The 20,105-nt window shown below is 40.4% G+C and overlaps 1 protein-coding gene across 1 annotated transcript; it reads right to left on the bottom strand.

Moving 5' to 3' along the window:
- Positions 1–356: 356 nt before the first annotated feature.
- LOC124138330 (CD209 antigen-like) lies at positions 357–19,980 on the bottom strand. The gene is made up of 4 exons (XM_046504921.2): positions 19,936–19,980; positions 14,523–14,765; positions 7,883–8,065; positions 357–733 (listed from the first exon to the last, which is right to left on the bottom strand). The coding sequence occupies exons 2-4, from the start codon at positions 14,758–14,760 to the stop codon at positions 489–491; spliced, it is 666 nt and encodes a 221-aa protein (XP_046360877.2). The 5' UTR covers positions 14,761–14,765; positions 19,936–19,980; the 3' UTR covers positions 357–488.
- Between the last annotated feature and the right edge of the window lie 125 nt (positions 19,981–20,105).

Below are 20,105 nucleotides of genomic sequence, written 5' to 3'. Positions count from 1 at the left end.
TTGGGCAACATTATTCTGACATGTGCCCACCTGCCACATGCCTATCGCACGTAAACTTTTAACACGTTGCAAACGTCGCATAATCAATACTGTTGCTTCCTTAATTATCAAATATGTTTATTAAAGTGTCTGAGTCTGAGTGACAATCGGAAATCTGGCATACCACCCTTTGCATGTGCTGTCCGAGGTCACGTGCTTCATGACTGTAACAATGTTGTGTTTGGGAGCTTGATTTCTTCGGAAATGTTCTTGCTACATAAATCACTTACTTTAAGTGCAATATATGCAATTGGAATAAGGCCCATACTATTCCAAACGTCAAGAAATTGTTTTTATTCGTGTAGTGTGTAGTCTTGTTGAGGCGGAAATATGTTTCACAGATTTAATGACATCAGAATCTGTGTGGCTTTTACATGAGATCGCACGTGATTTCATTCTAAGGAACAAAGAAACTAATGCGCCAAATGCAAAACATTACATTTCTGTTTTCACTTTAACGTCTTAAGCTTAAGACGTGAATAAGAATTGACCTCTTTATCACATATATAGTTAATATTAGTACCAGTTAGACAAAGAAATGATGACCATCCTTGAAGGTACCCTGACAAAACTCCACACTCCTTGCCATTGTGTGGATGATCTCTTTTCCAGGCATTGAAAGGCCCAAGTGTTTCTCCATTGCTCCATTTCCAAGTTCCAGAGATTTTGCGAAGCCCAATCCAAGAACGATCAACTGTAAAACCCAATAGGATATTGAACTTGTTGTTTATTCGAAATAAGAGTGAGTTGGTATTAAATGTCGCCTTGGCAATATTTCAGACATATAGCAAAGGCGCAAATAGCTGAAATGTGTCCCATGGAGAAAAGAAAATTTAGATTGAAAGCATCAATGAATGTGTAGTGTAAAACAGCTTGACAGGATATAAACAAAAATATATACATGTTTCTATAATCAAAACAGGGCAAACTGACGTACATGCACAAACACATGGTGTTATCACACAGTCCATATTCCTAGTAGCATATATGTAACACCACAAAAGTGATGCAGGACATCAACATCAAGCTGCAAAATAGGCATAAGTAAAATTATGATCCTTGCAATGATTAAAGCACAGCAGGAAAAACTATAGCTCCCTCGTTATGGACTACACTCTCAAGCGCGGTTAATGACACTCAGTATATGAGGTCGTACAAAATCTAATTTGTGTAAGCCTGTCTGCAACAAATTTGTCTAAGTGAGAGGTTAGGCGCTCTACCACCAAAAAAATCATGAGTTACTTCCCTTTGACTGTAAACCCAGTGAATCTGGGTGCATAACCGAGCGTATTAAATAACCGAAGGGTCGAAGAAGGAAGTTACGGCCCACTACACTGTCAGGTGGTTCGAGACAAGGTAAAGCGGCGAGGCAGTCAACAACCCAGCGAGCATCCGCCACAGTCAGCGAGGTTACAAGCCAGCCAGACAACATGGCGCCAAACATCGCAGAGCAAGGCGGCAATGTCAGGTGAACTCACTTTACATCATTATATCGTAAATCCCGTTCCATCGTCTGATGTTATTATTGACTTGCCCGTAAATACGGTTCACAATACTACATTTTCCAGCCCCACTCGCATAGGCCAGCGAACACATGTTTTAATGATAGGCCTAATTATGATCACATGCCTATTACACCAGACGACATGGCACCAATCTCATCTGACCATGTGGGTTATCTCGTTCCCCAGGGGGTAAGGGACAAAATAAAGAATGGCGAGTTTATTGAACTGACCACATTGCTCAAAGGTTTGGACAAGGACAACGGTAATGATGGTACAATTAAGTTCAACTCAAATGGTCAACTTGAAATGGCTCGGCAAACTAAGGAAATTCAGTCTATCGAGGAATTGACATCAGCTTTCGTTGTATATTCATCTGTTTATCTTGAGCAGTTCCCAGGAAAACACCAAGACATACTCAAGTACATGCACACGATCAGACTAGCTGCTAGTAGGGGTCAAGGATGGGCACAGTATGACAGGCAGTTCAGACTTCGCATGGCTAGATCCACTATGTCTTGGGCAAGTTTCCATACAGAACTCTGGTCATTATACATGAATCAACCTGCAAATCGTTATTTTCGTTCCAGTCAAAGAAAGGGTTGTTCTCACAAGCTGCTAATTCCCCTAAAGTGGGCTATTGCTGGGATTTTAACGAGATAGGCAAATTTTGTCGCAGGCAAAACTGCAGATTCCCACGTCTGCTACAATTGTGGCGGTGGCCACCCCTACACTAAATGCAAAGGAAAGTATGCCTTTTCAGATCCAAAGAAGCCCTCAAGGCCCTAGGTTATAGTCCAGTCAAGCTCGATAACCTAAGATGTCTACTCGAGACGTATCCACACAAGGAAGATGCATTTATTTTAAGTGATGGTTTTTCTAATGGTTTTAGTTTACAGTACCAAGGGCCCAGGGAGGCTAGCACACATTGTCAAAATTTGAAATCAGCCAGAGATCCGGGTATGGAGCACATAGTCCTTCAAAAGTTCAACAAAGAAATATCACTCAGCAGGATGTCGGGCCCCTTTGAAGTACCGCCAATTTCAAATCTCAAAGTTTCTCCAATAGGGATTGTTCCAAAGAAGGAAATCGGGCAATATCGACTAATTCATCACTTGTCATTCCCTGAGGGTTCATCAGTTAATGATTTTATCAGTCCTCAGTTATGTTCAGTAAACAATTCAACAGTTGATGATGCCATTAGGATTATACAGCATTTAGGCACTATAACATATTTGGCACAAGCAAACATAAAGAATGCATTCCGGTTATGCATGGTATCACCACAAGATTTTCAACTGTTGGGAATTACATTCAAAATCAGTTCTACATTGACAAGGCTCTGCCTATGGGATGCAGTATGAGTTGCTCCATATTTGAAAAGTTTGCCACATTTCTCCAGTGGGTCGTTGAGACAAGGATTCAGTGTCAGGGGGAAGTGATGCATTATCTTGACGACTTCCTATTTGGTGGCAGCAGTCTGGACAAGTCAGACTGCCGGAAGCACTTTCAACATTTTTGTCAGTTTGTGAAACGCTAGGCGTTCTAATTGCAGGAGACAAAACAGTTACCCCAACACAAGTTCTAAACTTCCTTGGATTTAGGCTGGACACTGTCACAATGCTGATTAGCATCCCCCAGGAAAAGCTATTGGAAGCAATGGAGAAGTTAGAGTTCATTAAAGCTAAAAGCAAAGGCACAAAAATGCAAGTAGAAAGTCTGCTAGGTTCTCTTAATTTCATCTGCAGAGCTATCCCAATTGGTAGAGCATTCTTGCGTAGGACCATAGATGCCACATGTGGACTGAAGCGAGCCCACCACAAGATCCGGGTCACGCAATCGATGAAGGAAGATCTCCATATTTGGCTAGAATTTCTCAAACATCACAATGGTACATCACTATTTTTGGATCCCTTCGGGACCAGCAGTCTTTCGCTACAGCTGTACACGGACAGCGCAGGTGGTGAGTCAGGAGGTTTCGGAGCATTCTTTCATGGAAGCTGGACGCGAGGATCCTGGCCTAATCACTGGCACGAAAGGGGTTTGACAAAGAACATTACAATGCTCGAGTTTTTCCCAATTTCTGTAGCAGTTAATGTTTCGAAAGAAGAACTCAGTGGTAAGAAATTAATTATCAACTGTGATAACCAGGCTGTTGTTTCTATACTGAATAGGCAAACTACTAAATGCAAGGACACCATGCAGTATGTTCGAAAGTTTGTTCTCCACTGTCTCTAAATCAACCTGTTAATTAAGGGAGAGTGCATCCCAGGTTCTGAACATGGCGTGGCTGATGCACTTTCTCGTCCTCAGCTTTAGCGTTTCCGCTGCCTTGCACCAAATGATGCTGTCAACCCGACTCAAGTTCCAGACAATCTTTGGATCATCTACAATCTGAAGCTTTTACAATGATTGAAGCATCACTTTCATCGAACACACGCCAGACCTATGGAGCAGCAGTAAGATCATTTATGCAATTTAGGAGTGAACTTAACATCCCTCAAATATGGCCAGCAACTGTGGATCACATATTATGCTACATAGCAGACATTTCTTGAAAAACTTATTCTAGTTCAAAAGCACTTCATCTGTCAGCACTCGCAAGACATCATAAAGTGAATTGCTGGCTTGACCCTACTGACCAATCCCTGGTGAGAAAGTGCATGCAGGGATATAGAAAGGAAAACTGTACACAAGATATCCGTCAACCAATAACCCTTGATATACTGATAAAACTTTCTGGTGCCCTCAACCATGTGTGTAAATCAGATAATGAGTCATGCCTTTTTACAGCTTTGTTCAATCTTGCCTTTTTTGGTTTTCTTCGGATAGGAGAAAGTGCACTTGTTTCTAAAAGGGACCGTGATAGACCTCTTCAGTTCCAAGATGTAGCCATTGTTCAGGGAGCCTTACATGTAAGAGTTCGTTTTTCAAAAACCGATCAACTTGGTAGGGGTACGACACTGATTATCCCCCCAAAAACAGACCCAATCAGCTGCTCAGTTCGAGCAATCAACAGATACCTAACATATCGTCCATCACAACCGTCACAGTTTTTCATCTATCTGAATGGTACCCCAGTGACAAGGTACCAGTTTTCAGCTGTCCTTCAGAAAGCATTGAACTGTCTCAACGTTGACGCTCAACACTTCAAATCACATTCTTTTAGAATAGGAGCATCTGCCCATGCATCAAGAGTTGGCATATCAGACAATGTGATATGCATGTGGGGCAGGTGGAAGTCTGGGGCATACTCTACATACATAAGGCTTAACATGTAAATGATATTAATTTACCCTTAATGTTATTCAGAAATTTGGATGGTTGGATCCAGTCTCATATACTGGGCACACAGGAGAGCAGTTACCAGGCCAGTGGGTTTAAATCTTGGACTGAAAAAGCAACATGGCATGACAGTTAGGTGGTACGGGAGACGGGGAATGAAGTGGGGATCTTTAGTTCCTTTCATTACGCAGCAGTTAGACACGTATCCTCCACCCGCGTGGCTTCTTATTCACTTGGGATCAAACAATCTTGGCGACACTGCAACTCAACATTTACTTGACACGGTCAACCAGGATTTGCAAAAGCTGCAATCCATGATGCCGGCTACTGTGTTGATATGGTCTGACATTCTACAGCGGGTTACATGGAGAGGCATCTCTGATGGCAGGATAATGGAGAAGAAGCAAAAGCGATACAACAGATTTGGCAGAAAAGCGGTTCTCAGCAAAGGAGGCTGTGCAATTGGACACTCAGAAATTACTGTATCTGTTCAAAGTTTGTTCAGGGAGGACGGCGTTCACCTCTCAGACATTGGAAATGTCATTTTTCTAAATTCATTGCAGGGAGGCCTGGAGAATTTCATTGCTAGGTCTGATGTGCTTGTATTCCAAAACTAGATATATGCCATGACGCTGTTGCATTATCTTAGGTTCAGTGGGTGGGATGAACTTGCTATAAAGCAAGTCCAGTGGCGGGGGTCATGGCAGGCGTACCAAATATGTGACATAATGGTTTGTCACCACAGGACTATTTGAACCTCACGTTGTGAGTAACCACGGATGGTAAAGTATTTACCAAAAAGTTTGCAGCTAACCTGACCCTCATGTTGTGTGTATCCACAGAGGGTACACAGGGTGTGTAATTGTTCATCGCAGGACTAACTGAACCTCACGTTGTGTGTAGCCACGGAGGGTATTCAGTGTGTGTGTTTGTCCTTGTATTATATTCCGGCCCATTTGGTCATGATGTTTACTGTTGCTCCCGCATAACGATGTGCATATCAACCTCGGATGCAATAGCAAGTTAACTTTGTGTGTGTGATAAGTGTACAACCTGTACCTTTGTATAGTACCCTGTATTTTTCTGAATTGCCCATCTTTGTAAGGTCGGTGTTCAGTATCAAAACCTGTCGTGACTTCCGCCATGTAATAAAGCTGCGCCCATATTTTCCCATTCAGTTGTCGTTATGTTATGCTTGGCATTCACACTTAATAGCTGCATACGAATGAGTTGTCATTTACTGGTCCTCCTATTCCTGCACAGTCATCGTATTAGATCAAAAAGGTCATGCATGAGTGTTTGATTGGCGGTGGGGGTGGTTCTAAAGAATGGGGAGCCAGTGAAGATGCTGTCGATGCCTGCTTGGTGCTTAAGTTATCAACTCTATCCAACCCTGAAAACTAAGTCTACACCAATTTCAACCAGAACGCGACCAAGCTAGTCAAGTAGACCATCTCCACCACACTCTAGCCCAAACCTACACCGACAAGTCCATCATCCGCCCTATCACAATCACCTTACCATTCACTGGCAAGGCCTCTCATCAAACAAGCACCAAGCAGGCATCTACCCCATACACCATCTTCACTGGCTCCCCATCGCAAAGAACCATCTTACTAGTTAATGGCCGCAACCCCGACTCCAACACTCCAACAAGCAGCCCCCAAAGGAGTAATCTATAAGATCAACTGTGACTGTGGTGACTCGTACATTGGTGAAACCTCCCGCCAAGTAGATACCGGCACCAAAGAACATAAGACTTCAACAGCCATACAGACGGCAAATCAGCCTTCTTAGACCACCAGCAAAACACCCCTAGCCGTCAAATTCATTTCGACAAAGTCCAAATCCTCTCAACCAATATCAGGACTTCACACCAAAAGAAAACTCTCAGAAGCTATTGAAATCCGCCATTACAAACCTCTGTTCAACATAACTAATCAGCCAAGATCCACTCAGTTTGTCACAACTGTTTCATACTTTGAATCCTTATCCTTATCCTACATCTGGCTTCATTACCCGTGTGCTTCATTACCTGTGTTCTATTTGTTGTTCCTACTGTACATTTGGCCTCATCCAATTAACTCCTAGTATATGCTACTCGTTAACTATTACTTGCTGTTGTCAATGTTTATCTGCTGCTTATCACAACATGTCATGCTCTCTTATCACTCATCACTCATGCTTTTTGTCACTCCAGCGTGATAATGGTTTAAGAATCTACAGTAAACTACGATTATAACGAACACGTTTATAACGAACTGGCCGATATAACGAACTTTTTTTTAGTCCCGGCCATTTGTTGTATATATGCTGTATATATTATTATAACGAACTACTGTTATAACACACTAAAATTTGTGGTCAGTTTGAGTTCGTTATAACCGTAGTTTACTGTACATCGAAACGTCGCAATATGCAACAAAACAAAATTTGTTATCTGCGAAGGTGTGCATAATGCATGAGCAAAGACGCATAAACAAAGCTAACAACAGAGGTATACAACACAGATATAAGCCCAATAACATATGGTATGGATATAAAATTTCATAATATGCAAAACTGATGGTTTCAATATGGCTGACGTGGATGCCATGTATAATATGTGATCGAGATTCGATGTCCACGATTTAGAGATACTATAGCTGAGACCATTCTTGCAATGTTTCAACTTTATATGCTTTGGAGTTTTCGAGGAGCTGTGACCCATGTAAAAGTTCAAGACGTGCGAACAACCAAACGAATTCACAACAGACAACGTGCCATGACATAAGGTCATAAGAAAATTGAAAGCATCTATGAATGTGTAGTGTATTGTAGTGTAAATATTTTAAGATTGGGTTTTGTAAACGTTATGTAAAGTTTCTGCTCATAGTCCTAAAATAATAAATCGCGACATGACAATAAAATCCTGGTATTGGCAAAATACTTTGGTAGCTGGGTGACTGAGTGGATATCTTGTGATCGTGCCCCGACATGGAGGTTCTGCGGCGGCGTTAAAGAAACAAAGTAAGGCTGCCTATAATCTTTGCTGGCTGAGCAGCATTCATATTCACCTGAAGTCGGATGTAATGTTAGGAGATGAGCGTTCTTCTCGGCGGTGTCAACGACAACAAGTCTCGCTCCAGCATCTCTGCACGCGGTCTCCGCCGTAGTTATGTCCACCTTGTAATCACTGAGCTTGTAGCAGAGATTTGAGGGACGGTGGTAAACCCAGCCCGCTGATAACGGACATCCAGCTAAAAGAGAGACTTTTATTGATTAAGTGAAATATAAACGAGATAATAGATAATAAAAGATGTAATGAGTTGGTCATTAGATCCAATCAGCCGGAGGCTTGATCACATCCAAATAGTGAGTGAGTGAGTTGGGTTTAATGCCGCTTTTAACAGTATTCCAGTTATATCGCAGCGTGTCAGCTTAATGTGGGAAGAAAGCCAGAAGTGATGCAGGTCTCAGACGTTTACCACTTCGGTGAAACCCACGAGCAGGGGTATGTTGCTGACAAACTTAGAAACCGGGATTAGAACCCACAATCATAGGTTTCTTGCGTGCTTAAGGGACACAACTCTGCACAGCGAATCGCGGCGCCTTAGACGACTGGGCCACCCGTGCCCCCCACATCCAAATAAAACTGTTATTGTCATCCCTCTCACAACTAAGTACAGCAGAAGTAAACAATATTGTTTCATGACAATACATACATTCATACCACCATATATATATATAGCTTGGATTTAGGGGAATGTAATATACGAGTGTGAGTTAACATCGGCAATGTTTCGGCTTCTTGACCAAAGTAACATCCGTATACAAATTGTGGGGAAGATATTTTACCAAGAAATAGGCATCCCCATGGGAACCAATTGTGCTCCCCTTCTCGCTGATTTTGCTGATCTGTTTCGAAATTTATGTCAGTCCAAACAAGTTTATTTGGCCAAGAAGTTTAACTTAAGCTTCAGGTATATCGATGATCTGATCTGGGTATAACGCTCGATGTTTTGCGAGCAAGGATCGGGTGTTTCATCCCTCCCCGTGGACATAGAAACGTCGACAAGGTTGAACGCTACACAGGTGAGACAAGATGGACACCAGGTATGAGCTTCGCATATCGACTTCTGAGTGTGGCTATTGTCTGCAGTCTAACCATGGGTTTGGGAACGTTATGTGTTAAATATCACAGGATATTTGCAAGCTACTTTGTTGACTTAACATATGATCATCATAATATTATTGGTGATTTGAACAAGGTATCACCCAACACCTTTGGTGACGTCACGTCAAACACATACTGCATGATGTTGACCCATACACGAAATGTATGCGATCCAGGTGAGATGCACGAGCTACCCAAGCGTGTTATGACTCTTATACTATTGTCTACAAATCAGGTTGAGACAAACCCCGAGCACATGCTACCCAAGCGTGTCATAGCGCTTATGCTACTGTGTGCAAATGACGTGGAGACAAACCCCGGGCCTGTTACCCTACAAGATCTTAACAACATAAAAGAAGCAATCCTTACCGAACTGAGAAACGTCAAATCCGACCTAGGTAACGACATTTCTAATCTAAGAACAGAAGTCAAAAGTATCGGAACTAAGTGTGACAATCTAGAAAAATCAGTTTCGGAACTGAAATCAGACATGAAGAAAATTGAAACTGAGAACCACGTAATGCAATCTGACGTCGATTCGGTTGCTGAGACAGTGGATATCATAAATGACAAACTTTCGCAAATTGATGTTGAACTTGATAAACTCGAGTCGTTTAGCCGAAGAGATAATATCATTATCTATGGTGTTGATGAAGATGAAGGCGAAAAATCTATAGCCTGTGAAGAAAAAGCGATCGCCGTACTTAATGAAAACGCAACATTCAAAACTTGGCAACCGACTGACGTTGCACGCGCCCATCGCCCATCGGTGTGAAGAAGCCTGGTAGTGAAAGACCACGACCAATAATTGCAAAACTGGTACTCTCCGACGACAAGGTACGAACATTGAAAGCCAGAGCGACATTTAAATCGAATGGACTTGGAATTGGAAGTGATTTAACCACGCGTCAACGCGAACAATTGCAAGCCCTAAAAGGAACGGGAAATTTCGGCTTCTTCAAGAATGGCAAGCTTGTTACGATGCCTCGTACGTCGGCTGACCAACGTGGATCTACAAATCAAGACTCAGAAAACCGAATGTCGGACAGACTTCGACCAAACAGAAGTAAGTCGCGCCCTGGGAAATAGCACAATGGCCATGGCCCGGATCATCTCCCACAAGGAACCTCTGATGTGCACACCGGTGATACTCGCGCTCACAGTGTTACTGATGTCAACAGAGACGCGTTCTCCTTTGTATGTTGGAATATTGGTGGTCTTCTCGGCAAAATAAATGATGTTGACTTTTTAACTTACATCATTAAATTTGATATTGTGTGCCTTGTTGAGACATTTGTTGTAAATATTCCAGGAAAACATTGGCTACATGGATATGATACTTTTTACTGTCCTGCAGTTAAGTTATCCAACTATGGACGTTTATCAGGTGGTATTTGTCTGTGTGTACGTCAATCACTGAGTAGTTTCTGTAATGTTATACAAGCAGATAGAGACAACATAATTGGTCTCTCGTTATCTAAAGATTTATTTAGAATTGACAAAAATGTGAATTTGTTATGTACCTATATCCCTCCAATGGGGTCTCCTTATTATAATCATGTAAACACCAATAGTAACATCGTAAAAGTAGAAGAATTCTTAATAGATAATGATGAAATGTTTTCAAATTCATACAATTTAATCTGTGGAGATATGAACGCGAGAACAGGTGAGAGAAATAACCCTGATATTAGCAATGATGATGATAGCTTCAATCACACCTCCCCTTTCCCTGAGGAGGAGGATGACCCTGTTGAGGATCGTACTTCACAGGATACAGTTGTAAATAGATTTGGTCAAATGTTGTTGGATCTATGCTATGTTTTTAAACTTTACATCGTAAATGGACGTGTATATGGTGATACTAATGGGGAATTTACTTATTGTAGCCAACATGGATCTAGTGTGAACGATTATTTTATAAGTTCACCAGATTTTTTTCAGTTTATCAATATGTTCACTGTCGGTGATCGATCTGATTCTGATCACTTTCCATTAGAATTGATGTGTAGATTTCCAAATATGGGTAAGAGGTGCAACAATGATTCATGTATGGATCCACAAGCATCAGAGAAAAATTGTATGGAATGATCATTACTCCAGTTTGTTTCTTGATAACCTGAGATATAATTTTACTGAAAACAAAGAAATGGTCCTTAAAGAAATTGATAATGCTATTGCAAACGCAATTAGCCACTTTGTCGACATTGTATTAGACTCTGCTAGCTGCATGAAAAAGACAATACGACATAATCCACAATTTGCCAATCACAAACCACTAAGTCTAGAATGTAGACAAGCGAAACGAGAAACACGTAGGGCACTTAGGAGATTTAGAACACAAAGAACAGTCGCTAACAGAATTGTGTACTGTAGACAAAGAAATCATTATAAATTTTGTTGCAGAAAATTTAAATCCATTTCACGTAAGAAATCAGTTGAAAGATTGCATAGAAGCATAAATAGTCAATCTAGCTTTTGGAAACAGATAAGATCATACAAAACAAACCCAGACAGAAGAATCATATAACGAAAGCAGAATGGCTGTGCCATTTTAGAGAGGTTTTTGCAAATGACAATGTTTTTTCTCCTCACTTAGATGATGAAAATGAACTCAGTTCTAATCAGTTTACAGATATTGATGCATTCATACTAAATTCTACGATAACTGAACATGAAATTACATCATCAATAAATAAGTTTAAAAAAGGAAAATCCGCCGGGCCCGATCAAGTGCTGATAGAAATGCTTAAATGTTCCGTATTAGATATTATGCCATTTCTTCATAAATGTTTCAACAAACTCTTTGATAATCAAATATTTCCAAACAGTTGGTCTTGTTCAGAAATAGTCCCTCTACATAAAAAAGGCGATCCGAGAAACCCTGACAACTACAGGGGGATCTCATTAATGAGTGTTCTGGGGAAAATTTTTACCTCTGTTTTGAATAACAGGCTTACTAACTGGGCGAATATGAGAGATAAGATACCGGAAGTTCAAGCTGGTTTTAGAAAAAATTATTCAACCATAGATCATATTTTTACATTATATGCTGCAATTCAAAAAATGTCTAACACGTCGTAAACACAAGGTTTACGTTGCTTTTATTGATTTTAAAAAGGCATTTGATACAGTTGATCGTTATAAATTATGGTGTTGTTTAAGAAAAGCTGGACTACAAGGGAAGATGTTTAATATACTACAATCAATGTATTCAAATATCAAGTCATGTGTACGTAGTGATTATGGTGTTACTGATTTTATCGATTGCCCATCTGGTTTACGTCAGGGATGTATACTGAGTCCTCTGTTATTTTCGTTTTTCATAAGCGAATTATATTATGAAATCTCAAGTAACGGCAAGCATGGTATACAGATGTATCCTGACATCCTTGAACTTCTTATGCTCCTTTTTGCCGATGATGTTATTTTACTATCTGACACTGTTATTGGTCTACAGAATCAGTTGAATGTATTAGATAAATATACTAAGGAATGGAATTTATCTGTAAATTTAGATAAGACAGAAATTATAGTATTCAGAAAAGGGGGTCCTTTAAATTTTAGGGAAAGATGGTACTTAAATGGACAACAAATTAATGTAGTTAATGGTTATAAGTATCTCGGCATAATGTTTAATTCAACACTAAATATGAACAAATGTGTATCTGACTTATCACTGCGAGGGAAACGAGCTTTACTTAATAAAATGTCTGTTTCACATAAACTTGGAGTTATTACTCCAAAAGTATTTTTCAAATTATTTGATACTCAAATACAGCCAATTTTATTGTATGGATCTGAAGTGTGGGGTTACCGAAGATATGAATGTTTAGAAAGAATTCACCTACTGGCATGTAAAAAGTTTCTTCGCGTTGGAATAGCAACACCAAATAATATGATATATGGAGAATGTGGAAGATACCCACTTTACATTAATTCACAAATAAAGTGTTTAAAATATTGGTTTAATATCATCCGTATGCCAGAACATCGGCTTCCGAAAAAAGCTTATAACATGCTCTTTCATTTAGATAGTATCGGTAAGGTTACATGGGTATCGCATATTAGGACACTATTATTCTCACATGGATATGGGTACATATGGCTTAACCAATCTGTTGGTGATCAACATTTATTTCTAAATGATTTTCGTAAAATAGCAATAAATATGTTCTATCAAGGGTGGCAATGCAACTTGGAAAATAGTTCACGTTATGATTTGTACAGAACATTTAAGACTCTATTAGAGCCAGAAAAATATCTATCAGTTTTAACAAATAGTCACCTAAGAAATGGATATATTAAATACAGACTTGGCTTGTCAAAACTTATGATTAACTATGGACGGAATATATCACTTGAAAGAATACAAAGAATTTGTCCATTCTGTAACTCTGCAATAGAAGACGAAATACATTTTACCTTTGAATGTCCTTATTATGCAGAATTACGTACTAAATATATACCAGAATGTTTCTTATCTAAGACGAGTAGAATAGCTTTTGTTTCTATTTTGTCATCGAATGATGCCGATGTAATGTTTAAACTGTCTTTATTTGTAAAACATGGGATGGAACTACGAAATAACATGTTGAGTGGAAATTCATAATTTTAATTACCTCACCCTAGAAAGTCCTCATGATTATCACCGATTGTTAAATGAATGTTATATTTATATAATTTTTGTTGTATCTCTCAATCTGTAAATTCTCACCCACTGTATTTATCTGAACTTGTATATGGGCCGATGGCCTTTGATACAATAAACATCTTTGACTTTGACTTGATATCGTTTAATAACCATCAAATAGCCACGCCCCTTCCACTGATTTACCCACCTGCTAATGACATATTGGAGACCAGGGAGGCTTGCTCATCTGTTTCAATTAAGGACCATGCATAAAGATTCAGAATGACAAAACACTCCCCTCAAGATTGTATGACAAGAGGGATGACTTCAAATGTTCAATAGTCAATCTTCCCTTCAATGTCGGCCAATATTCCAGCAGCTCTAACCTTTGGTGTTTACTTTTCACAACTTTGAGATACAACCGAGCATACTTGTATGTTTTGTCAGGTGAACAATTAACTTGACTCATGTCGAGCACTTTTTGGTGGCCACATTTCACAACTTTTAATGTATAATCGAGCATGCTCTTTCTGCTAAAATTTCAAACAGCGTCATACGACTCTAGCTCAAAGATTGGTTGATCAAGGTTTCAACATTTAAGGCATCAGTTAAGCTTTCAAAACGTTTTATGGTAGACATCCCCAAGTTTGACGAATCAGTGACAAAGATCATGCCCGATACATTTCCCTATTTTGACTTATACCATATGTTCTCGTTTTTTCCAGGTGAACTATTGACTTTCCTTTGCATGTGTTTGTGACGAGTGCCATCAATAGGACGGGATTCGCTCACCTTTTCGCAAACACCTGGTATCATCACTATATGTATATGAGCTCATGATATAGTCGGAATCGTAAATCTATGTTGACTTGTATTTACATAGCTTGGGAAACGCTTCATCCCCTACCTTGATTCCAAGTGTACAACTTCATTCCCGTGGAAGATGCTAGAACACTGTCACCATGTCGATATACGTGCGATGACACTGCACATTGGTGAGTCGCTTTGTTGTAGAAGATGGAGGAACATCCAGTGCTTGAGTAACACTGTATCACACAGTTGAACAAAGTGCTTGTCATGGCTGGTGTCAGACTGGTGTCAAGAACATCAGACAGGGCGACTGACATGAATAACTGTATAGCCATTGTGCCTGCAAAGTAGGAATCGAACCATATAACTACCTTAGTGAGCGTGATTATTGCAGCTATATTTAGTTGTACGTTTTCATCCTTAAAAATTGAAAATCCAAAATTGGCGTGTAAATATATCGATTTGTCTTGGAATCTGAAACATTCATATGATGTGTGTCAATACAGTGAGATTCACATCGAGTCCGATTGGAATCGAACCATATAACTTCCGTAATGTGTATGTTGTTTAACAGCGCCATATTCCAGCCTTATCTTCTTTTGGCGTTTTATTCCTTCATACTAGAGGTACAATGTTGTTAAAGAACAAAAATCGAATTGTGAAAAACAAAATGGTCTTGGCATCTAAAACATTCATATGATGTGCGGCAATTTCAATAATTTTCAGATTTTGTAGTGTTTGGTTTCTTTGTTGTTTTTCATACATGTATGTAAACGGCGTGTAATTAATTGAGTCTGGAACAAGTGATTGATATTGTGAGAGGCAATCCATGCCGTCTGGGTACTTTAACAAACAATTGAAAGAGACAAGAAGGATAGTTGTAAACACATAACTGGCGTAGACAAGTAACTAGCAAATGCGCGTCCTAACTATGACAACGAACATAATCCCATTTATAATACAGTAAACTACGTTTATAACGAACTGACGGATATAACGAACATATTATATTTTAGTCCCGACCATTTCTTGTGTATATGCTGTAAATATGCTTGTAACGAACTACGGTTATTACGAACTAAAATAAGTGGTCCCTTTGAGCTCGTTATAACCGTAGTTTACTGTATTCTAAAGTCTGTTATTGTCATTCCACCGCGCCAAACGCTTGCAGTAACTTCCTAACTAGCAAACCATTAGACGTATTTCCCTTACGTCAGTTGACGTCACTCTGCACCACGTCACCTGGTCTGACCAGCTGATCCTTCGAGTCCGTGTTACAACCAGCATAGGTTAACTTGTTCCAACCAAGATCCGGGGCACGACCTCTATTGATGTAGCTACAGGCATGGCAAGTGTTTTATCCAACCGGAAGTGGTATCATTAAACCGGAAATGCAGTCACAAGCACATCATGTTCTGTCTTATGTTGTCTTCCTTTAGACATGAGACCGCCTCCGTGGTCTGGTGGTAGAGCGTCCGCCCGGAGATTGGAAGGTCCGGGGTTCGATTAATACCAAAAGACGTTAAAAGATGGAACTTGTTGTTACCCTGTCTGGCGCTCGGCATTAAGGGGCTAAAACAAGGACTGTTCGGCTCGGAGTCAGTATACTGTGTCTGAGTGGGGTATTCATGTTAAACTGCGGCATGGTATCTCAGTGAGCTAGCACTATAAATCGGCATCAGTCCGGACTAGTACAAGCAGCCACACAAACACACATACGTACATGCACGTAGCTATATAAGTGCAATAATCTTGGACGCGACGTTAAACCCCATTTCACCTCACTTTTAGACATGTGTTTACATTTTTTATGCAAATTGTGTGGATGCCGGGTGCTACCGGTAGGGCAAGACATGCGTACTTGCGAACACCTGGTGTCATCACTGTTTTTTTGTGATCATATCATATATTGTTCACTGCACTTTGATTTCTGTCGTTTACACTTTATATTTATGCTTTCCCTTCCCTCTGTGTGAGCGATAACTATTGATCCGCCTGTTTGTATAGATATCTATATGTATGTGATCCATTCACATAATTTTCACCGCTTTTTTTCCTTTACGCCCCATGGAACCTGCTTCAGAGACTGGTGATTATCCGGTGTTGGCGTTTTAAATTCGTAAACCGGAAGTGATATCACAAACCTTGAAGTACATACTATTTTTTTTATTAATGCTATTAGAGGCACCTAAGTGATGTCATTAACCCAGAAGAGTTAATAACTTTCTCATGAAGTTAGCTAGTGGCGGTGCACTACAATGAGCATGATGTCCCAAACAGGACGTCGTGTCATTAAACTGCAAGTGATTGTAACTTGACTACAAGCACTGCCCCTTTTAAGATTGTACTCCACTTGGTCCAATTTTCTCCCAAATCGATTTTGGTGTTAAAGTAGCTAGAAACATAGGATTAACTGTTTGTGCATACGTTTCCCGAAATAGGTACCGATGTAATTAAACATACTTTGGTATTAAGGCAGCATGGGGTTCAGTTTTGGAACATTCAGGGAAGGGATGGTTGGGCATGGAGCTGCAAACACCTTTCCACTTTGTGTTTCACAATCGCACTATTTTGGGTAGAAAACACCAAATACCCCACACAAGACATTAACACTGAAGTATGTTTTCTCTTGAATAAATATTACCTTGGCTCAAGTTTATTTTTAATTCTAGCAATAAAGTTAAACGTTTTTTAAAAGACCACATAAAGTAAGCTGTTGGTCTCAAGGGGGACCAAAGCGAATGTGACAAAAGTGGTAAGCAATTATATTATTTAGCACGTTATCCTTAATGATCAGAGCGTCATTAAACGTAGCTACAACGTAGCTGTCAAAGCGGGACGGGTGTACCCACAGATGGCATGATACAATAGACCTAAACATTGAATATCATGGGTATGTTGCATCCCTGTCCATACCCCAAATATTTCGATTGGAAACTGTCTGCAGTGGTTCTTATATTAGGTGAGATAACCTTTGACCACCTGCGTAGACCATGTTCAACATTGGACCAAAACCCCATTAAATACAATTCAAATATTTGTCACAAATGTGCCCCGCCACAGACGGGATCGAATCATTTGTGACCCCTCATTCTATTTCTCCTGGAGTACTATGTACTAAGTGTCCTTTGTGGAAATATTGATTTATTTATTTCAGTGTGAATGTCAGCGTCAGAGTCGCAAAGTACACACCAAAAATGAATTCTACGGATACGGCACACTGCTGGTAGATAATCAATCATATGTTTTGTGTTTTACGGGTTGCATATTAAATATTTCATCCGTGAAAATGGTTCACTTACCAAAGGATTTCCGCCCATCAGAAACATGTCAGCATTTTAAGCAGAAAAGTCGATTGATGACGCAGATTGTATTGTGTCTGGTTAGGTACCGTACATGGAAATATTTTTTATAAAGCTGTTGTTGTATAAACGGGTATTTAACGGGTTTTGAGTATTGAAATTGTATTGACAATGTGTTTTACATTCGAGTGCATCTATAACTGATGTTTGTTTGTTTGTTTGTTGTTTAACATCGCACTCAGCAATATTCCAGCTATATGACGGCGGTCTGTAAATAATCGAGTCTGGACCAGACAATCCAGTGACTGACAGCATGAGCATCGATCCACACAATTGGGATCGATGACATGTATCAACCAAGTCAGCGAGCCAGACCCACGAGCACGGGTATGGTGCTGACAAACCTAGAGACATAATCGGGGCGAACCGGGATTCGAACCCACAATCATAGGTTTCTGGCGTGCTTAAGGGACACAACTCTGCACAGCGAATCGCGGTGACGACGTGCCCCCTTCAAAGACTGGCAATTTCAGATTACTTTGTGATTATGGTTTTTGGTTGGCTTGTTTAACGTTACACTCAGCAATATTCCAGCTATATGACGGCGGTCTGTAGATAATCGAGTCTGGACCATCCAGTGATTGATATCATGAGCATCGATGACATGCATCAACAAAGTCAGCGAGCCTGACCACCCGATCCCGTTAGTCGTCTCTTGAGACAAGGATAGTTGCCTTTTACGGCAAGTATTGGTAGCTGAAAAGGTATTCTACTCCGGCTCTTCACGGGTCCTTTGTGATTATGGAAAGGGTTTGTTGATTACATTTACAAAGCCCAAAAGATACTCTTATATGTAGCTCCAGTCACAGAACTTAGAATCGCATTGTATCGTGATACTTAAAGTCATATTATAAATTTATTTCATTTAAGAATCCACATACATCCGTATTTAAAATGACAGGTTTGTACTTATCAAACACAGCAACTACACCAACACATCCATAGCTTCTACTTTGTTAAAAGTAAATTGAAAAATAATATGTTGAAGTCAGTAAGTACAGAACATGTTAAGCGGCCAAATTGTAAATCGTATTCGAACCTCTGAAACAAATATACATGAACTGGTCCCACATGAACGAAATTAGGTGTCATCACTGGAGGAAACAATTATTCGAAGTGTCAGCTTCACTTGTCAAGTACCTGCTGCGTGACACACAAACTCTACGACCGCCTCCGTGGTCTAATGGTAGAGCGTCCGCCCGGAGAGCGGAAGGTCTGGGTTTCGATCCCCGGCCGCGTCATGCCAAAAGACCAAAAGACGTTAAAAGATGGTACTTGTTGTTACCCTGTCTGGCGCTCGGCATTAAGGGGCTAAAACAAGGACTGGTCGGCTCGGAGTCAGTAAACTGTGTCTGAGTGGGGTATTCATGTTAAACTGCGGCATGGTATCTCAGTGAGCTAGCACTATAAATCGGCATCAGTCCGGACTAATACAAACACACACACGTACATGCACGTCGCTATATAAGTGCAATAATCTTGGACGCGACGTTAAACCCCATTTCACCTCACCTCACCTCACCTCACAAACTCTGCACACAAACACACACTCAAACACAGTATACTGACTCCGGGCCGACCAGTCCTAGGTTAGCCCCTTAATGCCGAGCGCCAGACAGGGTAACAACAAGTGCCATCTTTTAACGTCTTTTGGGATCGAACCCAGGACCTTCCGCTCTCCGGATGGACGCTCTACCTCTAGACCATGGAGGCAGTGCTCAGTTTGAGCAGAATATGTAAACTATACACAACAATATCATACTTTAGTTGGAAACGGAACACTCCGGTTATATTTGCTATCAAGATACAGAAACTAGATATGCGTCTCTGAATGCTTCACTTAATCGATTTGAAAGTTCACGATTGGAGATATCGTATCGGAGTAATAGATTTGATTTCAATGAGATTCGTTCGTTAGTCGACGTTCCTACATCCGGACATCCAGACACACAGAGACACACACAGAGACAGACAGACAGACAGACACACACACACACACACACACACACACACACACACACACACACACACACACACACACACACACATTTACTTGTATTCACGTCAGAATGAGAGCCACCATCAACTTAAAACCCGTGATTAGCACCACTAGTTCCAGTTGGACGACATGCTATAAGCATACACTACCTTGTTACGGATCCTTAACCGTTCAAGTCTTCCGTCCTCAAAGCGCCAGATGTAGTGAATGCTTTGGACACTAAAACTTCTGAGTATCTAACTTCATCGACCGGTGCACGGAAACGGGCGAATCTATAAACCAAACAGGCGTTAAATGAAGTTTACTTCATTGACGTAAG

Source organism: Haliotis rufescens, unplaced genomic scaffold, assembly GCF_023055435.1.
Source record: "Haliotis rufescens isolate VD_foot unplaced genomic scaffold, xgHalRufe1.0.p SCAF_5, whole genome shotgun sequence".
NCBI classification, from domain to species: domain Eukaryota; kingdom Metazoa; phylum Mollusca; class Gastropoda; order Lepetellida; family Haliotidae; genus Haliotis; species Haliotis rufescens.
The sequence above is the reverse complement of the archived record's forward strand: the minus strand, read 5'-3'. Positions and strand labels throughout refer to the sequence as shown.

Coding starts and splice junctions, on each gene's coding strand:
- LOC124138330 (XM_046504921.2), bottom strand. CDS start 14,760: ATGGCTATACAGTTATTCATGTCAGTCGCCCTGTCTGATGTTCTTGAC. Junction 8,066..14,522: donor GTTGTACACTTGGAATCAAG/GTAGGGGATGAA, acceptor TCTCTCTTTTAG/CTGGATGTCCGTTATCAGCG. Junction 734..7,882: donor AACATTACATCCGACTTCAG/GTGAATATGAAT, acceptor TGGGTTTTACAG/TTGATCGTTCTTGGATTGGG.